The sequence below is a fragment of the Trichosurus vulpecula genome, chromosome 6 (genome assembly GCF_011100635.1).
Source record: "Trichosurus vulpecula isolate mTriVul1 chromosome 6, mTriVul1.pri, whole genome shotgun sequence".
In the NCBI taxonomy this organism is placed as follows: Eukaryota; Metazoa; Chordata; class Mammalia; order Diprotodontia; family Phalangeridae; genus Trichosurus; species Trichosurus vulpecula.
In genome coordinates this window covers 157,234,953-157,255,734 of record NC_050578.1, presented here as the reverse complement: position 1 = coordinate 157,255,734, position 20,782 = coordinate 157,234,953, and the positions used below count along the sequence as shown (strand labels likewise).

At 37.4% G+C, this 20,782-nt stretch overlaps 1 protein-coding gene across 10 annotated transcripts in view; it reads left to right on the top strand.

The window, feature by feature from the left end:
- The first annotated feature begins 367 nt into the window (after nt 1-367).
- FIP1L1 (factor interacting with PAPOLA and CPSF1) overlaps nt 368-20,782 on the top strand; it is an 86,120-nt gene continuing 65,705 nt past the window's right edge. For 3 of the 10 annotated variants that reach the window (XM_036762630.1, XM_036762629.1, XM_036762625.1), the window contains exons 1-8: nt 413-692; nt 1,973-2,012; nt 4,159-4,216; nt 6,764-6,867; nt 9,822-9,886; nt 16,258-16,365; nt 16,955-17,070; nt 17,345-17,413. In XM_036762630.1, the coding sequence (XP_036618525.1) occupies nt 608-692; nt 1,973-2,012; nt 4,159-4,216; nt 6,764-6,867; nt 9,822-9,886; nt 16,258-16,365; nt 16,955-17,070; nt 17,345-17,413 (645 nt within the window). In that variant the 5' untranslated portion in view covers nt 413-607. Of the gene's footprint in view, nt 693-1,972; nt 2,013-4,158; nt 4,217-6,763; nt 6,868-9,821; nt 9,887-16,257; nt 16,366-16,954; nt 17,071-17,344; nt 17,414-20,782 lie in introns of all 10 variants that reach the window. The other 7 variants (XM_036762633.1, XM_036762632.1, XM_036762631.1 and 4 more) reach the window with 5 other exon arrangements.

The window sequence follows — 20,782 nt, the reverse complement described above, 5'->3', positions numbered from 1 at the left end:
CTCTTCAAAAGCCTAGCTTTGTTTACTGAATTGAAGTTGAATTGATTTTTCTGTGCCAAAAAGAGAAGGAATCAATGCACTCAGGCAGAGAAATAATTCTGTATCCTTTATAAAACAGGATGTTTTTCTAAAGATTGGGCGGAAAAAATGTAGAGGAAAAAACAAATTGCGGACCTAAGGAAAGTATGCATGTATGGTGGAAGCACACCTAAGGCAGAGAATTGAAAAGCGGTCATGGCCATGAAAATGTGAGAGCGCTCTAAACGAGAGGAAGGATGCCCAAAGAGGCAGGAAATCGTCGGTGAGAAAGACCACCCTCTCCTAGGAGCGTGCGGGGGAGGAGCAGACGCTCGCCGCGTATTTGCGCAAGCGCGTACGCAGGCGCACGCGTACCTGGCTGGGCTGTCCTCGCGTCGCGCCGCTCATGTCGAGCTGCGCTTGCGCAAGCTAACCTGTCCCAGGGGGCTAGTCATCGTGACCATTGCTTCTGTCCGCTCCTGTGCGTTTCCCGGTCCAGCGCCCTCGCGCTCCGGGTCGGAAGCGGAACTTAGGGGGAAGGCCCGGCTGGTGGTCCCGGCATCTGTTCTCAGTCGTAGTCCAGGCGGCCATGTCGGCCGGGGAGGTGGAGCGGCTGGTGTCGGAGCTGAGCGGCGGGACTGGTGGGGATGAGGAGGAAGAGTGGCTCTATGGCGGTACGCAATTTGGTGTCGCTCCCTTTCTCCCTTCCCCTCCCCCTCCCCCGCCGCTTTGCTCCAGGCCTCTTCTTCACGGGTCCTGCCGTGGGGGGGAAGGGGCCGGACTTGCGCCTCGGGCCATGGGCCTGCCTGCATCGGCCAGGACACTAGGCCCGAGTGCTACGCGCGTAAACCATTCGGGAGCTCCTCCTTCTCCACCCGCAACCCACGTTCCCCGTGCCCTGGGTCCTAGTTCCGGGCCTGGCAGCTGGGGACTTGGGAGCTCCCGCGGCCCCCAGCGGCCTGCCCGCTACCCTGTGGGTGCACACCCCTGACCCCTTCAGCCGTGAAGCCCCGGGGACTGTGCTGAATGGCCCTTTGGGCTGAGTTCACGCCTTTATTCTCCCGGACAGGGCTGATGAAGGAGTGAATGCTAATGCCCTTTCTTTTTAGAAACTCAACTACAAACAAAATAAAAAGTGCGAACCAGTGGGCTTGTTTGCTGCTTAGCTGATTTATGAAGTTGCTTAGGGCCTTCGTAAGAGCCCACTTCATTTTTTATTTTTGTCTTTTTTCATTAGCGACTCAATAGTAACGCCCTGGATGTAGCCAGTAAAATATTAGCGCATTACCCTAATTAACGTGAGGTATAGTAGCGTGGGAAGTTTTGCGTCTCCCTACCCCCACCTGCTGAATCACAAACTAGTTAATAAATGTGGAATAAATGGGTTTGGCCTCCCTCGCTCACCTACTGACATTTCTTTAACCCTGTTCTTCCTTTTAGGTTAGTTTATGTTTACTGTAGTTATGTTTCATGTGCATATTTTCTAAAAGAGAATTTAACCTTGTATTTGATGCTGTTTGCCTGTATAACGCAGACAGATGTTTGACATTTGGACAAGTGTAGGGGCATCCAAGTTTCTTCTGGATACTGTCATGTTTTTGGAATTGCATAGTTAAAATAATACAAGTCTATACCGTTCATCCCTTTGATGAAACTAAAATTAGACTGTTTAGCAGGAACAATTTACCAATAGCATTAAATGATGAGATTTTGAGAGGCCAACACTTGAGAAACTTAAATTTAGCTTAAAATATAGAAGTAAGGTCTGATTTTCTATTTTTAAGAAATCTAAAAACCTGTGTGGTTTTTAGATATTTGTAAGAAGGAAGGAACATATCTGTATGTGATACATAGGCCGAATTTTGAAAGATTGGGTTAGTATTTATATCTCCAGTTTTAAAGTAAAGATTCATTGACATTTCATTCGTTTTGGGTTTTTTTTTTTCCTTGACAGATGAAAATGAAGTTGAAAGACCAGAAGAAGAAAATGCCAGGTTAGTGAAATTGCCAATTGATACATGTGCTGATTATGTAATGGTGCCAATCTCACCATTATTAAGTTATGAATTTGGATTTTACATGGGGAGATGAATATGCTTTCAGGTGTTGACCTCTGTTGGTTGTGCTGAATTTTAAAAAAATCTTTTGTTTCTTGGAGTGATTTATATTTGAAAATAAATGATTGTAAAAAACAAAAAGTATCAATAAAACAAGAACAAACATTTTAAATCTAGTTCAGAGAACACTGGACTTATTGAAAATATGAGCCTTTTCCTGAACCATGACACCAAATACTTAAAAGGTTTTTAATAGGCCATCTAGTTGCTTTGTTTCTCACAATCCTTCTCTGCCATGTGTGTTTATCTCGGTTTTCTTTTTTAAATAAGTTTTCATTGCTGTCTTTTTTTTTTTTAAGTATCACCTTAATTTGCTGCAGTATCCTTCCTCCTCCCCCTCACAGAACTCTCTCTTAAAAAAAATACTATTTTTTGAAAGACAAAAAAAGGAAAAGGAGAGGAAAATCTCTGAAAATGTATATAATTTACAGTACTTGTGAACCACCAACCTCTGCAAAGCGGGGGAATCTTCTCATATTTCTTCCTTCAAATCATCCTAGTTCTTTATAATTTTGATGAGTTTTAACTTTTTGTGGGTCTTTTCATTTGCATTATTGTATAGGCATTGTGCATATTGTCTTCTTGGCTCTACTTTATGCTTCTCTGTATTTATCACATCATTTCTTACAACATGAGGTTCTTAATGGTTCCCACTGTATAACCCATATAGATATTGGAAACTTCTTTCTGGCAGAGGCTTAGTGTAGTACCAGGTATCTTTACTCAGAAAATACTATTTTGGTCATAATATAAACATTAGTATTTTTTTAACTTTTATGTAAGGTACGTTGCTCATGGTAGTTATATTAATCCTGTAATGAAAAGAGGAAAAGTAAAGGAGCTATTTGAGCTGATCTCAGTTTATAGGAATTTTAAGGTTGAAGTTGGACATAGTAATAGTCTTTACCAAATCAGAGGACACTTTTCTATATAATCACTTAAAATAGTTTCCAGGTATTTGCCATTTGAAATGGGCAATTAAATTATTGTACTAGCAATTAGATTTGAAGATCTTTCCCACCCATTAATAGGCCATGTGACCTGTTTATGTCACAGGAAGCCTAAGATATATGTGGTGGGAGGAGCTTCCTGACAGGAACAGGAAGTTATCACAGAAAATGTTGAGGGAAAGATGTTATGGCTGCTGGTGGCTGCTAATGGCCACCCTCGTGATGGTCAGAACTGAACAGGCTGACTTAGCTGTGCTGTGAGTTTGTTTTAGGGAAGACTCCAGCAGGGGGTCAGAGAGGTTTTGGAATGGCGAGGCTCCAGGTTGTGATACCGTGTGTGGAATGTTTTAGTGCTGTGATAGACTGGATAAATGGCATGTGGGACCTGGTTCTCTGGTGTCTGAATAAATGGCTTACTACTTCTGCCTTCTGTGTGGAGAGTCTCGTATGCTTTGTGATACAAAACTACATAGGCATGTGATATTTATCATCTACATTGTTGTTATTTGCCTTACTGTTTCAATTATAGGTGATTGATTTAGAGAATGGAATTGGCTAGCATGAGTACTTCTTATCAGCCAAAAGTAATCTCTCATTGCATTTGAACTCTTGTAGGTGCATGATATAATAAGGAGAGCACTTAGATTGGGGTCGAGAGACCCATTTTCAATTCTATCACTTAGCTGTGCAGTGATCAGTGATTTGTTTCACTTGCCCAGAGGAGTCCTCATCTGTAAAGTACTTGCAAGAAAAGGCTTTGTAAACCTTAAAAGTATCTATCTACTTATTTATCTAGATATTGTCTAATGTCATTTTTCTGTTCCTTTCCCTACATTGTTACATTCTGTTGTATTTTTATTTTTATATGTTCCTTCTCTTTACCAACACAACCATGACCCCTCCTCACCCCAAACAAGACTATAAGTGGTTTGAAGACAGGTACCATTGTCTGATTTGTGGTAGTCAGTTATATTTTTTTGAATGAGTGACCTGAAAAATGCTAATGTGGCATATGATAGTGTTTATACACTAGTTATATAATAACTGACTTGAGTATATTTTATTTTTTTAAGTGCTAATCCTCCATCTGGAATTGAAGATGAAACTGCAGAAAATGGGATATCGAAACCAGTAAGTTTAATTATGTCTATTATCAGACTAGTATAATTTTTATATACTTTGGGGTGTTTTGTAAAGAAGTATTTTTCTTTGCTTAAGGTAAGCCTTTATGAGTTTAGAACTTGATATTATCAAAAAAGCGTTGGATTTGTAATCTTAAGATCCAGGAATCAATTAATAGCGATTGAGACTGAACAAGTCACTTAGCCTCTATTAACCTCAGTTCCCTTAGCCATAAAATGGGGTTAATAGTATTTCTGATTATCTACTGCATAGGACAGCTTTAAGAAAAATACTTTTTGAGCTCCAAAAAACTGTGTAAATTCAAGCTTTTATTATTGTTATTTTGTTCTGCTTTCTCAGAATATTATATCTTTAGGGGAACCATAGCCAGAGTAGTTTGCTTGTAATGGATAGTCATAAGTAATTAAGTAAATTCATAAGTAATTATCCTCTCAATTTCGTTAGGTTTTCCAGTGCCTAAGTTAGAGAGTCAGAACATTTTAGGCACTGAGTTACAAAGTCCTTGTGTCATATCCAAACCATTTATTGCTCTGTCTTTGTCAGAATGTTCCCCAGCTTTGAGCCAGAATGGACAACTATTCTGTTGTAGTGACTGGGTCTCCATAGGAACTCTCCTTTCCTGCTTGCCGCTACCTGGAATTTTTCCCCTTCAACCTCCACCCCACTGCCCGTGCTCCTACACAGTTTGCCCTCCTGTCGTTCTCTTTCCACCTCCGGCCAGACTAGCATCTGATGGTAATGGCTAGGGGAAAGGAGAATATGTAAACCCTGCCATTCCCCTACCACATTCCCATTCTTCCATTTCACACATTCCCATTCTTCCACTCCCTTAGCTTCCTAACTGTTTAGGTTTTGCTTTCACCTAACCCCAGTTCTTTTGATAAGATGGTTAGGATAGTTTGAATCTTATTTTCTTCTGAAATATAAAAAAATTCTTAATTTCACAACATATATTGCTTAAATGTAAATTTTTTTTTACAGCATCTAATTGAAAAAAGAGGATTGGGAAAACAGGGAACCTTTTTACTCCCTACATATTTCTTCTTCCATTTTAGCATGTAAAATCCTTTGAACCTTAACAAGTCTATACATTTTAGGGACAGGAAAATTCATTCAAAGCTATGGAACTAGACTCCTTTGTATTTGATTTTCCGGAACCTAGCATAGTGTCTGTCATGTAGTAGGCACTTAGTAAATGTTCATTAATCAGTTACTTGATTCCACATTAGGCTTGAGAGGAAATCCTATTGGGAAACAAGAGTTGGTAGAATAGAAAGGGAAGTACTTGTGTATATACGTGCATCCTTAAGGTTTTAGGGGAGAGAGTTATTAAACCAAAAAAGGGGGTAAAGGTAGGGAAGTAGTTGAGTAGAAAAAAAAAGCCAACCCAAGCAGTGATCTCCATATTTAGCCCTGGCCCTTACAACTCCGTATCTGAATCCTTGCATTCCTCTTCTAGCGTCTCACAAAAGTAGATGGCCATTCTCACAGAGTGGCCTGGGTCTAGCTGAGGAAGTTCCTGCTCTCACTACATTTAGGCAGGGCTGTTATGTGACCCTGGCAAACCAAGAACTATAAAGGCATTTTTCCATAGGAACATTGTGGCACATAATATTTAGGTTCTGTAGTATTTGTGTTATAAGTTAATTTAATTTAGAGCAATTGCACTGAAGACTTGACTATCAGTAAATGTTTCTTTGAGAAGATTGTTCAAGTTAAGCAACTTACGAAAAGACTCTCTGGGACAAAATATCCTAAGTAGGGTACTGTTTATGTGTAAAGATCATGGACTTAGAGCTAGAACAGACTTCATTAAAGTCATTAAGGCCAACTACCCTCGCCCCCATTGTCTCCCCTTTTGTAGATGAGGAAACTGAGGCCCAGTGAAGCTGTTATATTCCTGTGGTGCATGGGTGAGAGGTGTCAGAGCCAAAATTCAAACCCAGGTTCAATGGGATAGCATTAGGAAAGGATTTTGACAAAAATCATGGTCATTTTCAGATACCATACTTGCTATATGGGACAGTGTTTCTACCCAAGATTCTGTCAGTAAGATAAATATTTTCACCTTTTCCCAGGAAAGGCAAGACCAGTGAATTGCCCAGCTTGAGGTTTTATATGGAACCATACTCCAGCAGTGTTACTCTGTTTCATCTCTTTATTGGCTTCTTTGTGTTTGGACACAAAACTGACAGAACAAAAGACAGCTCCCTCACAAATAACTCAAGCATTCACCCCAAAGAAGAGAGGTGTAGAGACAGCTACACAAACAGCGATGTGCACACACAGGCTAAGCATCATATCTCTGAGAAAAATGCACCTGAATTCTTTACTTCTCCTACTTCACATATAATATCAAGCTCAGAGTTGGAAATGATAAAACCAGCTGATCCTCCAGTGATGGAAGATTGTCTTCCCAAGATAATTAAGGAACTTTTGGTTTAGTACCACAGTTCACTTTCCACCTCTTCCAACCCTAGTGACTCTTTGATAAGTTAGGTAACTGAAGAATCTTTTAAATTATTCTCTGTGTAGAAGGTGACTGAGACTGAAGATGATAGTGAGAGTGACAGTGACGATGATGAAGATGATGTTCATGTCACCATCGGTGATATTAAAACTGGAGGACCACAGTATGGGTGAGTTAACTTTCAGAGGAGTAAACTAAAGGCTTTATGAGACATAAAGTGTACATATCAAACCAGAATAGTTGTTGGGTGTGTTCTTTTTCCACTTCTCTACCATTCCTTAACTTGGGAAAACAAGTAAATCTGCATTAAATTTTTACTACACAAAGTGTTACCTTGTTTTACTGACGTTAAAGGGGAAAACTGTTTGTTAAGTTGAATAGCAAGAGTTTGTTTTTCACAGCTATATATATCCTACCGAATATCAGTTGTTTCCATGAGAATGTTAAATTAGGTAAAACACATGGAGGCAGTTCCATAGGGATAATGCTCATGTACACATAAATATGGTATAATTGTAAGCGATTTTACATGGAGAGAAATTAATACTGTTGAGGATCAAATGCTCCCTTGAATTGTCCCCCATCATCCATTTTATGTCCTCAACCATTGGCTGAATAAGATAACAATGAAGTTTCAAGGCATTGGTAAGTTACAACATTTTCAGGACAAAACACATGCTAGTCAGGAATATGATAGTAGGGTATACTTGTATATCTTCTTTTACCACAGTTTCTTATTCGTTGGCTTACCCAAATTAGAGTTCAGATTTAAAGTTTTTTTTTTTTTTTATCAACCAAAATAGTATCAAAAACAATTTCAGTGGGTTGTTGGGATTAATGTCCATATTGTTGTCATCCCCATCCTTTTTATTTAGTATTCACAGTTTAAGAAAAAAACACACAATTAAATGTCTCACTAAGTAAGTTATTCCATATTTCGTTTTGCTGTATTGATTCATATCCTTTGTATATGAAAGGTACATTACCTTTCATTATAGCACATTAAGTATTGTATGTCAATTCCATCATTAGACGACAAACATGTTGTATTAGAGATTTTGCTCTCTGCAGAGAAAATAAATCGTCTTTCTTTTGCAAATCCTACCATGAAGTTACAGACTCATAAGGACCTTGGGAATTTAACCAATATCTTGACATAGTTACTGCACATCTCAGACAAAGTTGCATTTAAACCATTCCAAATGTATAAGAATCTGTCTTTCCAAAAGAAAAAAAATGGCAAAATGTAGTTTTTCAGCTTCATTTAATGGCACCATGTGAGTCACATTATCAGAAAAGTCTGCCTTACATCGGAATACCCTGCCCTTTATTTTAAACTTGTTTTCTTCCTTTTCTTTTGTCATCTATAGAGAACATCTCATTTTATGTCTAATGACTTTAAGTTAAATAGCATGACTAGGAAACAAGGTTTTCAAAACTATATCAGCCCACATCTTTTTTTATAATCACACAGTTGACTGAAATATTAAATCCTTGTGTACTTATTTTTTTAATGTAAAAAAGCATTTTATTCCATAGAGCAGAATGGCATCATCAGAGACAAGGTGCCTCTAATTCATACGTTAAAAATTGTGGATGGTTCCTGAAAGGATGTAACAGTAGAAATACCTTTGTTTAATCCTCAGACTATTAATATTGCACAAAACATGGTTTTATGTCTTGTTATGTAGAAAATGTATGCATAGTACATAATCTGTATCTAAAAGGGATTCTCTATAGGTGGTGAGCTCCTCCTTACGCTCATATTTACAAGAACACTGTGCTTGATTGTAGTAATCCCCAGAACACTGCAAAGTCTATTTGATGAAATCACTATTCAAACTAAAAAAATGTGAATAACTGTCCACAAAGGAAACAAATGAATAATTGTTTTTCAAATGTACAGTAGAAGGACAATTGCTAGAGCTTGTCCAGTGGTACATATGTCTTAAGCAGATACTATGAATAAACAAGGAACTGGGCCCAGAAATGAATAAGAGGAAAATAGCGGCCTTGCTGGCAGTTAAGAAACCAACTTTATGTTTTAGTGACCTCCAACCTTTTCTCCTCTGGAATTGTAGTTGGTCATTTTGTGAATCCTTAATGCTTTCAAATGTGTTTGTCTTTATAATGTTGTAATTATGTAAAATGTTTTCCTGATTCTGCTTGTTTCACCCTGGATCAGTTTGAATTTGTCTTCCTGGGTTTTTATGAAATTATCCATTTCATCACTTTTTTTCCTTTCATCATTTCTTTGGCACAATATATTCCATTGCATTTGTATTCCATGATTTGTTCAGCCATTCCTCAATTCCAATTCTTTGCAATTACAAAAAAAAGCATCTATAAGTATTTTTGTACATAGTTGATTTTCTTTTTAATTTCTTTGTGCTATAGTTCCTGGTAGTGATATCACTGCGTTACAGTTTAGTGAATTTTTAGACTTCTCCTTTGAAACAAAGGCATCTTTTTATGCACATTATTGATCATAGTCCTAGAATACCAAAATCTTAAGTGACTTGAAACTTTTTAAGTCTTCATACATAAAGTTTATGTTCATCCAAAGGGCAATGAATGGAAAGTTTCACAGTTAAGTCTTTTTTATTACAAGCTGGGGTCGGATTTTTCCTGTAGGAACACCTTACCAAAATGAAAGAAGTTTGTAGGGAGACAGGTTTTGAAGGAAGACCATTTCCTTTGGACTGAACTTTTTTTTCCCCAAGACTACAAATAAAGCATAAAGTGAGGTTAACTTGTAATGTTAAACTTAAAATTTTTGAAGAAATGACAAAATAGTTGCCATAGGAAGGAAATAAAATGCATGACAGAAAAATATTTTAATTTAATTTTACAAAGTTGTTTTCAAAATAAAAATAATATACAGTTAGGCAAGTCCATTTTAAGGTAGGATTCCACCTAGTACACAGTGTTGACCATGTTTTTTATCTTTGTATTTTAATCTAGGGTTTTGAATCTTTAAATGAAAGTATCTTTTAATGTAAATTTATCTCGATGAGTACACAGTAATTCAGATTTTGTATGTGTGTAGTTTATCTGAATGCATTGAGATTTTTGCTGACTTATTACTTTGATTAAGCTTCTTAATGTAATTTTTACTTTTAGGAGCTATGGAACAGCACCTGTAAATCTTAATATCAAGACAGGAGGAAGAGTTTATGGAACTGCAGGTAAAATTTGCATATTGGCATGAGTAGAAATTAATGAAAATATTATTGGTAAAAGTTATAATTCAGGAGAAGTTAAAAATCAAGTGTTAAATGGTAATGATATACAAATAAGTTAGGAACTTTATTTACTAAAGACTGCCATTAACCTTTTTTTATCACTTTTCCAGTAAATTGTATTTGTTTTCTGACTTAACGCAATAAATTGGCAAAACCTCCATGCATATTTCGTACAAATATCTTCTACTACAGTGATACTTAGGTATTTCAGTCTGTCATGCCATCCAAATATACCCATGACGGACATCTTGCATGACGGTGGCAAATACATTTTTGCCATTATATGTTTTATGCCTTATTTTATGCCTCACTTGACGATTATCAGAGGCTTAACAAGGTTATCTTTATTTTTATTATTATCAAGAAATTGTATTTGATTTTGACATGAGATACAACTGTTGGAGTTGGACCTTTGAGGAGGTATTTTGCTATGTAGTAAGGGTTACTAAATTCTGGCCTTTACCACTTGTTTTTGTATGACTGGCAAGCTAACAGCAAGAATGTTTTTTACATTTTTAAATGTTTTATAATACTTAAAAATGTAACAGCCATTTTTAGTCATAAGAAAAGGCTTCAAGCCTTGACCCTCAAGTGCATAGTTTGCCAAGCTATTCTCTACAGAATCAGATTTTTAGTAATCTGCTGACTGTAGCACCAATGCGATATTCACAGCCCCTAGGCTGCTATGAATATGCCGATGTAGTTCTAAATCACAAAATATAACAGACTCCATATGGAAGACAGAACCAAAACATTTATTCAGACACCAGAAAGCCGAATCCATCCTGGCAACAAAGAAATCTATGCACGTCAACGATGCAGGGGGCACCGCCATTCCTGGGCCACTCCCTGACTCTTAGGCTGGCTGCTCTGTCTCACTTCCTCTCAGTTCAGTGAGCTCCTCCCACCAAAGGCTTCATGTGACTCAAACTCAACATTACTCAGGCTTCCTTGTGACTTAAGCAAGTCACACGGGCCTATCAATGGATGGGAAAGATCTTGCCATTTACATTACCATTACTCTGACATGTTACATTCTCTACAGTTGTCATTGAGTTAAGTAATGATTTACTATTGGGAAAATCTTAGCCACGTTAGTGTGTGCGTAGATTTCTCTCATATTTTGTAGAAATGTGATTATTGAAATTCTATCTTGCTGCATGCATATGTGCTTATATGTGTGCTTATGTAAAGTCCAGAATTTTCCCTAAAGCTTTGCTATCCTTCCTGTTTTCAGACACCTTGATATTTAACCCTTCAGTGTCCCCCCAGTTTCTGTCCCATTTACCATGGATCTCTGTGTATACTTTTTTATGAAACATGACCAGGTGCTTTTCTTCTGTGATTTTCATCTCTGCTAGCAACAGATCAGGGGAAGCAATATTAGAGTCCCAGTGTTATAGCTTTACTGTCTTTGATCATGAAACAATTTGTTAGAGTAATTTTGATCGATCTTTACAATTTTTTGTCTATTCTTTGTCCGTCTTCCAATTTCATCATTGAAAATCTTTGGAATGACTGCTTAGTTAGGTCTGTTGCCAAACTTTCTAATAGTTTTACTTTCTACTGCTTCTCTCTTAGTTTATATTTAAAACCCATAATGGTCTTACTTGCCGTATCTCTAGCTGACAAGAAGCCGAGGTGGTTTCTAAGTTCTTTTGCTTTCCTCTGGACGATTGATTTACCTGAGTAAATAGTTTTCAGAAAATTGTTATAATCTGTGTTGATACCCCTTATTCCATCTACTTCCAATTTTGGGAGGGTTCCGATAGCTTGTTTAGGTTAGGTTAAAATTGTTTTATTTGCATGACAGTGCATCTTTTTATAACTTTCAGTCTTGTAGTTTTTTTTTCCCCAAAATTTTTATGCTAACACTATACATAGCTCTTATGTGGCACAACATATCTATTGCTTGCTTACTTACACTTTTCTCGAAGGAAGTTTTCATGTTTGACAAATGACAGGCTGTTTTGTACTCATTTGTCCTCTCTTTTACTTATGAATTATATTTTCCAACTTTTTTGTCCACTTTTGCATTGAGGACGTTCGGTATCAATATGTTTAATTAATTTAGAAAGGTATTATTGAGTCCTTCACAGAGTTTCTGTAACCTTTTTCCTTGGCACATAATCTACAATCATGTTTATGATGATATTTTTTACAAATGGGTATTTTAAGCATTGTGTTTCAAGATGAACAAACAGTCCATGAGACATTTCTGGTGGCCTTGAAACAAAAATTCACTCCTTTATTTGCATCTCCAAGGAGAGTATATAGCCATCTTTCTCTTTAGCTATATGTTTAACCTGGTTTTGTTTGCAAGTTACAGTTTTATTAAGAATATCCAATTTGATCTAAGTCAGTTCTGTCAGTAGTATGTCCACTTGCTGGTCACTGACTAGGATTTAGAGTGGCATTTAGAGTGCCAATACCTGAGTTGATATTTATAAGTAGTCTAAAGGCTGATCATTTTAATGGTCTCACTGCCCTTTTCCCACTCTGCCACTATCACCACACAACAGGTGCCAAGTGGCTTCACACAGGACTTTGCATAATTTCATGGTTTTGTTTATTTCATGGATTTCCATAGGCAAAAAAGTTTTTATTCTTCTGGGAGATGAGACTACTTATGTTTAGCTCAATAGTTCATAGAGAATAGACACAATTTACTGCTGGGACTCAAAGCCTTTCCAGCATGGAAGACTGCTAGAGCTGCTTTCTTTTTTTTCCTTGTTATTTATTTATTTAATATTTTTAGTTTTCAGCATTAATTTTCACAAGTTTGAATTACAAATTTCTACCCTCCCCCCACTCCAAGATGGTATATATTCTGATTGCCCCGTTCCCCAGTCAGCCCTCCCTTCTGTCACCCCACTCCCCCCCATCCCCTTTTCCCTTACTTTCCTGTAGGGCAAGATAGATTTTTATGCCCCATTGCCTGTATATCTTATTTCCTAGTTGCATGCAAAAATCTTTTTTTGAACATCTGCTTTTAAAACTTTGAGTTCCAAATTCTCTCCCCTCTTCCCTCCCCACCCACCCTCCCTAAGAAGGCAGGCAATTCAACATAGGCCACATGAGTATCATTATGCAAAACCCTTCCACAATATTCTTGTTGTGAAAGACTAACTATATTTTGGTCCTTCCTATCCTATCCCCCTTTTTTAAATTTTCTCCCTTGACCCTGTCCGTTGTCGAAAGTGTTTGCTTTTGATTACCTCCTCCCCCATCTGCCCGCCCTTCTATTGTCCCCCCTTTTTTATCTCCTTCCTCTTTTCTTGTGGGGTAAGATACCCAATTGAGTGTGTATGTTTTTTCCTCCTCAGGTCAGTTCCGATGAGAGCAAGATTAACTCATTCCCCCTCGCCTGCAACCTCTTCCCTCCCAACAGAACTGCTTTTTCTTGCCACTTTTATGTGAGATAATTTACCCCATTCTATCTCTCCCTTTCTCAATATATTCTTCTCTTATCCCTTAATTTTATTTTATTTTTTTTTAGATATCATCCCTTCATATTCAGCTCTCCCCTGCGCCTTCTGTCTATATATGTGTATATATATGTATATATACACATATACATATACATATATATGTATATTCCCTTCAGCTACCCTAATACTGAGGTCTCATGAATTATACACATTATCTTTCCATGTAGGAATGTAAACAAAACAGTTCAGCTTTAGTAAGTCCCTTATGATTTCTCTTTCTTGATTACCTTTTCATGCTTCTCTTGATTCATGTGTTTGAAAGTCAAATTTTCTTATTCAGTTCTGGTCTTTTCACTGAGAAAGCTTGAAAGTCCTCTGTTTTATTGAAAATCCATGTTTTGCCTTGGAGCATGATAACTCAGTTTTGCTTGGTAGGTGATTCTTGGTTTTAATCCTAGCTCCATTGACCTCCGGAATATCATATTCCAAGCCCTTTGATCCCTTAATGTAGAAGCTGCTAGATCTTGTGTTATCCTGATTGTGTTTCCACAATACCCAAATTGTTTCTTTCTGGCTGCTTGCAGTATTTTCTCCTTGACCTGGGAGCTCTGGAATTTGACAACAATATTCCTAGGAATGTTTTCTTTTTGGGATCTTTTTCAGGAGGCGATTGGTGGATTCTTTCAATTTCTATTTTACCCTCTGGCTCTAGAATATCAGGCAGTTCTCCTTGATAATTTCTTGAAAGGTGATATCTAGGATTTTTTTTTTTGATCATGGCTTTCAGGTAGTCCAATAATTTTTAAATTCTCTCTCCTGGATCTATTTTCCAGGTCAGTGGTTTTTCCAATGAGATATTTCACATTGTCTTCCATTTTTTCATTCCTTTGGTTCTGTTTTATAATACCTTGATTTCTCATCAAGTCACTAGCCTCCTCTTGCTCCAACCTAATTTTTAAGGTAGTTTTACTTCTTTGGTCTTTTGGAGCTCTTTTGCCATTTGAGTTAGTCTATTTTTTAAGGTGTTATTTTTTTGGGTCTCCTTTAGCAAGTCATTGACTTGTTTTTCATGGTTTTCCTGCATCCTTCTCATTTCTCTTCCCAATTTTTACTCTACTTCTCTAACTTGCTTTTCCAAATGCTTTTTGAGCTCTTCCATGGCCTGAGACCAGTTCATGTTTTTCTTGGAGGCTTTTGATGTAGGCTCTTTGACTTTGTTGACTTCTTCTGGCAGTATGTTTTGGTCTTCTTTGTCACCAAAGAAAGATTGCAAAGTTTGAATCTGAGACTGTTTTTGCTGCGTGGCCATGTTCCCAGCCGAGTACTTGACCCTTGAGTTTTTCGTGGGGGTATGACTGCTTGTAGAGTAGAGAGTACTTTGACCCAAGCTTGAGGGGTTGCGCTGTTGTTTTCAGAGCTATTTCTGTACAGCAAGGTCTGCCACAGCAGCACTCCTCCTCCCCCAAGAACCTCCAACCTGGACTGGACTCAGATATTAAGCAGGCTCTGCACTCCTGCTCTTATCTGCCACTGAATTCCTCCCACCAGGTGGGCCTGGAGCGGGAAGCAACTGCAGTTGTAGTTCTGTCCTCAGAGCTGCACCACCTCAGCTGCCCTTGGGGCAGTAGCCAAACCATGAACTCCCTTTCACTCCCCACAGCTTTTCCCACTAACCTTCTCTGTTGTCTTTGGTGTTTGTGGGTTGAGAAGTCTGGTAACTGCCACAGCTTACTGCTTCAGGGTGCTAGGTCCTGTTCCTCTGGGCTCCTGGTCTAGTTGGTCCTGCCACTGCCCATGCTGGGCTCCTCTCCCCTCGGCTCCCAGCTCTGTGGGTGATAGACCTTACCCAGCGACCATCCAGGCTGTCCTGGGCTGGAGCCCTGCTTCCGTCTGCTATTTTGTGGGTTCTGCAATTCTAGAATATTTGTTCAGAGCCATTTTTTATAGGTGTTCAGACGGACTTGGCGGCGGGGGGGGTGGGAGCTCACACAAGTCCCTGCTTTCCAGCCGCCATCTTGGCTCCATCTCCTGGGGCTGCTTTCTAGTGCTATATACTCTGACAACCTAGGATCTTCTTGCTGTGCAAAGGCATGGGAATAGAACTTGTGACTATTGTGCATACTTGTTACTTTTCTAAGGAAGGGAAATTTGCACTTTTAACATTTACATCCTTTGAAATTGGTTCTCATTTTTCTCATTTCTAATTGAAGGGTTTGGATTCAACCTCTGGGATGCCATGAGCTCTAACTTCTGAATCAGATGTCATTTTATTGTGAATTTTTAGCATATCTCCTTCCTTCCCCCAGCCTCCACCCTGGTCTAACAGGATAAAATGCAAACTTATCCTGGCATTTTCTGAATCCAGCCTCTCTTTCCAGTTTTATTTCATGGTACTACTATCCTTTGTAAATGCTTTCTTGAACAAATTAAGTTCAGGGATCAAACTAAAATATTATAAATTTGTATTTTGAAATCGGAAATAGCAATGTACTGTAGTTGATAGAGGGCTGCCTTGGACACATACTGGTTGTGTGATCATGTTTAAGTCACAACCTCTTACTGCCCACTCTTAAAACTATAGGTTATTGGTTAGTTGCCATTCAGGATCAGCAGAGGGAATCCTCATATATACTGATAAAAGCACAGATCCAGATCAAAATCAAAAATCTTTTTATAGCAAATACCTTAATTCAGTTTAATCCCTTGGCAAATGAACATGTAAATAAAGGGAGCTACTACTCATTGTTTCTTTGTTTCTCCACATACAAATCTGATATTTTTTTTTACCTCACTTATTCCTCCTTAGCATCAACTAGCTAGGAATGTAACATATATGGCATATGGATTGATAGCTAATTAGCTGTTTATAATTTTTCCTAATAGGGACTAAAGTCAAAGGTGTGGACCTTGATGCACCTGGAAGTATTAATGGAGTTCCACTGTTGGAAGTAGATTTGGATTCTTTTGAAGATAAACCATGGCGAAAACCAGGTAACATAACTCATTTATACCATAGTACACAGAGCAGGCATTTGTTTAGTAATGCTTATGGAACGAATCACAAGGAAGTATTTTAGATTTTGTTTCTTAATCAGAAATTGTAATTCGAACAGTTTTGTGTTAAATGGTTCACTTTTATTTTTTCTTCAGCAATGTCTGGGCACTGTATTTGAATATACTTAGTTCTAATTATATGCTTATGACATTTCTCGAATATAGGTAATTAAATGCTATCTGAAATAGAATTACCTTGAACAAAAAAGAAAGTATGATTTAAATGAATTAGAAATGTTAGTAATTGCTATAGAAAGGAAATATGTGTGTGTATATATAATTTTCATGTATGTTTGTGTATATATAATTTTCATATTTATATACATACAAAGAGAATGTGTAAACACATTTATTTCCCACTAATATATTAATACTGGGAAAAAATATAACAAGCATCCAGAATTAGTGTAGCTTCAACATAGTCAATTTTTACAGTTTATTTTGCATTACTTTGCTGTATAAAAGTAATTAAAACTGGGGAGAACCAAAACATATTTGTGCATTAAAAAGTGTGTTTAATTTATAGGTGCTGATCTCTCCGATTACTTTAATTATGGTTTTAATGAAGATACATGGAAAGCTTACTGTGAAAAACAAAAGAGGATACGAATGGGACTTGAATTAATACCAAATAAAATTACGGTAATTAGTAAATATTGTATCATTCCTCTTTTTACCCTGCCCGTAGCCCAGTCACTTCTCCCACCTATAAAGGTGGTTAGCTGCAGTATTACTGCAATTTAGAATGCCATTCTTTCTCCTTTGTTAATGAATTTGTTCTTTCTCCCTTCCCTTCCAGAGTTTCTCAGTAATGTTTCTCAGTATTGTTCTTACTTTCATGTGACAGACTAGCTACAACTAGTAGCTAATTCAAAATTGTGTGGTATCTTAATGGGGAATATGTTATTTAACTTAGGCCGAAGACTATACTATGGAAGTTACACCAGGTGCAGAGATCCAAGATGGCAGATACAATCTTTTTAAGGTGAATTTTAGTAAATTATCCTTGGTTGCTCTCATTTTTGTTCTTGAGTATGCTTCCCATACCACTACTTAAAGTGACAAGATTGAAGTGGAAGTAGCTACTTTTTTTCAAACTCTCAGCTTCCTGGTGACTTACAAATTTGCTGAATTGTTTTGTCTTCACTGCTGCAAGCATGTGAGTTATGAGTAGCCTACTATACTAACAAATGCCAGGTGAAACTATACTTATTTTAAATTGTATCGTTTTAGGATATTAAAATTACGTGCCAACATGCTAAGCAAATGCTATATATGTTTATATAGGTCATGGCATTATCTTTTAATAGTGAAATCAGACTATTTCATTTTTTATACTTCTCACATGTACTCTAAAGGAAGATAGAGCTTGTCTATTTTCATTTGATACTTATTTTATTGATGAAAAACCCTTTTGTAATTTAGTCTAATGAAAACATATTAACTCTCCAGTGAATGTCCAGTGTTCAGTGGAGTAGCATAAAGCATTGTAATTTTCTATCTTTTATGAACTACTTACAAGTAGGTTTGTATAAAGAACACCAAGACTGGCCCGGTTCTTGCCCTCAATCTAATTAGAAGGAACAGTAGTACAGTTACATCTCACCCCAACTGAGTTCACACGCTCCTATCCACATTTTTATATGTACACATGCATACTTGATAGTTCATTCAAGAAATAGTTATTATGCTTTTAGTGTACATACATTTCTTCTCTTTTTTGAAACCTGTTCTTCATGGAGGCTAGCATTGGGGAAAAGGTTAAAAGTAGTTACTGTATTGATATATGTACTTTGGTGTACCCTCTATGGACTGGATGTGAAGTTTTATACCTACTTCTGGACTGTAACACCCCCCCCCCCCCAATTGCTGTCTTGTACAATTGCATGGATAATTTTCCAGGAGTGCCAGCTCTGCTGGAACTCAGTACTCTTAATGCTAAATTTAATCTCAATTTACTTTTTGCATGCGGTAAGTATCTGGTCTTTGCTGCAGATATTTTTATTGTAGTAGATTATTTCTCTCATGTTCATAAAATATCAGGATTTTTTGGGATGCTTTCTTAATTGAATCCACCCCTTCATGTAGCTGTATATTTTCTTATCTCATCCAGTGATCAGTTAAAATGGAAGACTTGTTTGAATGATGAAAAATAATTCTCTTATAGTTTTTTTTCCCATTCTTCTTTTCTGTGCCCCAAATGAAAACTCTTTTTCTAAACAACTGCTTCTGTATGCTTTACTTCCTTTCTTCCACAGTGGAACTCTTCTAAGCCAGGAGAGACAGAAAATGAAAGGGGCTTGGTTTCCCATTGTAGGCAGCCATAAGAGTGAGTTATATATGGGAGGTACCATTCTAGAAATTAGTCTAAAATTGCTTTCAAATGCAAAGAAATCTCCAAGTGCTTCATTCTGTGTCTGGTATCTTAAATGAACTAAGATATAAAATTTCAGTGTGTTACCTGGTGGCTTATCTGGCAAGATAATAATATCCCCAACTTATGTGTTGATCTAATGGAGAGTTTAATTTGGGAATTAATATTCTTTATATAACAGGTTTGTTTAAAAAAATTGGAATGTTCTTTTTTCAGGGTCTAGATAAAATTTTAGTAATTGGCAATTTTTTTAATGTAACAAAAGGATTTTTGACATCTTTAATCTTACTGATTTAAATATGTATATCAAAAATTATACAATAGTAATTATCTAACATAACTTAAAGATTCCTTCATTTTCATATCACTGCCTACAGGTGTGACTACCTTCTTTTTATCCAACATTATATAGAATTTACTATGTGGCTATCCATTATGGTAGGTCTTTAGGAAGAATGTAATAGAATTGTAATTTGTGATCTCATCTGTCAGAGAATTTGTTACCTAGTTTAATTCAAAAAACATTTGTTTACTGCTTTTAAGCAGAACGCTGTTAGGTTATGATGAAAATCAAAAGTTTAATAATATGAGGTCCATGCCCTGGAGCTCAGTTTCTAGAAGAAAATCAAGAACAAAAGTAACTATTATGTATATTAGAATATAAGTAGAAAAGATAAATTGTGCTCTGAGCATTTTGGGGAAGAAGTGACTTTCATCTGGAATAATCAGAAGACTTCTCCCTCCTGGGTTCAGCAGACTGTTAAATAGAAGTCAAGGAGGTAGGAAAATATGGGGAAAGTTCAAGGAAGAGTGAGTAGTCTGATTTGCCTAAAATGGGAGTTTTGTGAAGAATAGTAATTTGAGATGTAGAAGAGGCTAAGATCATAAGAATTGTAGTTAGAAGGGACCCCAGAGATTATCTTGTCCAGCCCCTTCATTTTACAGGTAAAGAATTGAGTCTTTCAAGGTTGTGATTTATACAGGCCACTCAGGTAGTAAGAAGCAGAGCCAGGGATTGTAACTATGTCCTTTGATTCTAGATTCCAAAGAGAGGCACAGTTATGCAGTAGGAAGTACGCAGAATTTAGAATTAAAGGACTTATGTTCCCTTCTCAGCTCTCTTGTTTATGACTTTTGTGTCCTTAGGCGAGTCATGAACTCTCTGGGCCTGAGGTTTCTTAACTGAGTAGTGAAATGTTTGAACTTTGCTCACAACTGAGGCTTTTGGAAATTGCAGCAAGCTGAACGTTTGATTTAAATGCCAATACAGATATGTTCCCAAGTAGCCATGCCTCCAAGCCCGTACCCTTTTCTAGGGCTTGAGAGTCCTCTTTCCACCCTTGCCCTTCCTCACCCCCTCACCTTTTTCTTTGTTTTCCATGATTTAGCCTTCCTTAGTGCCTTTAGGGATAGAGGTGCAGTTGTAACCCTTCAAATTACCAAGCCTGGAAGGAGCTGGCACAAATAGCAACTAAGCAGTAGGGAGAGGAATGTGAAAGTCTTGAGGTGTGGGGAGGAAAAATGCCCAGGGTTGAGATGACTGCTTGACAGCGCAACTGGAGAAGCAGGGCACATCCTTTGAAAACTACTGAACTACATGGCTTCTGAAGTCCCTGCCAGCTGGAAATCTGTTCAGTTCTGTACATTTAGTATTCTTTCTGCAGTATCATACTGGAGTGACACTAAGAATTTTGACCTTTCTTTGGGAAGCAGAGGAGAAGGCTTTGGATTTCTTTGAGCAGGGGACATAAAGTGATACATGTGATATATTGTCAAGAAAGAGAATGGAAGCAAAGAGACTGATTCAGAATTCATTGCAGTAATCCATGTGAGAAGTAATGAGAACCTGAACTAGGATGCTAGTATTGGCAATGAAGACATAGAAGAATATTGGAAAGGAATATTTGGTGGGATTGAATGTAGCAGAGAGGTAGAAGTTATTGATAAATATATTTCTGTGCTATCTATTAACAACAGGAA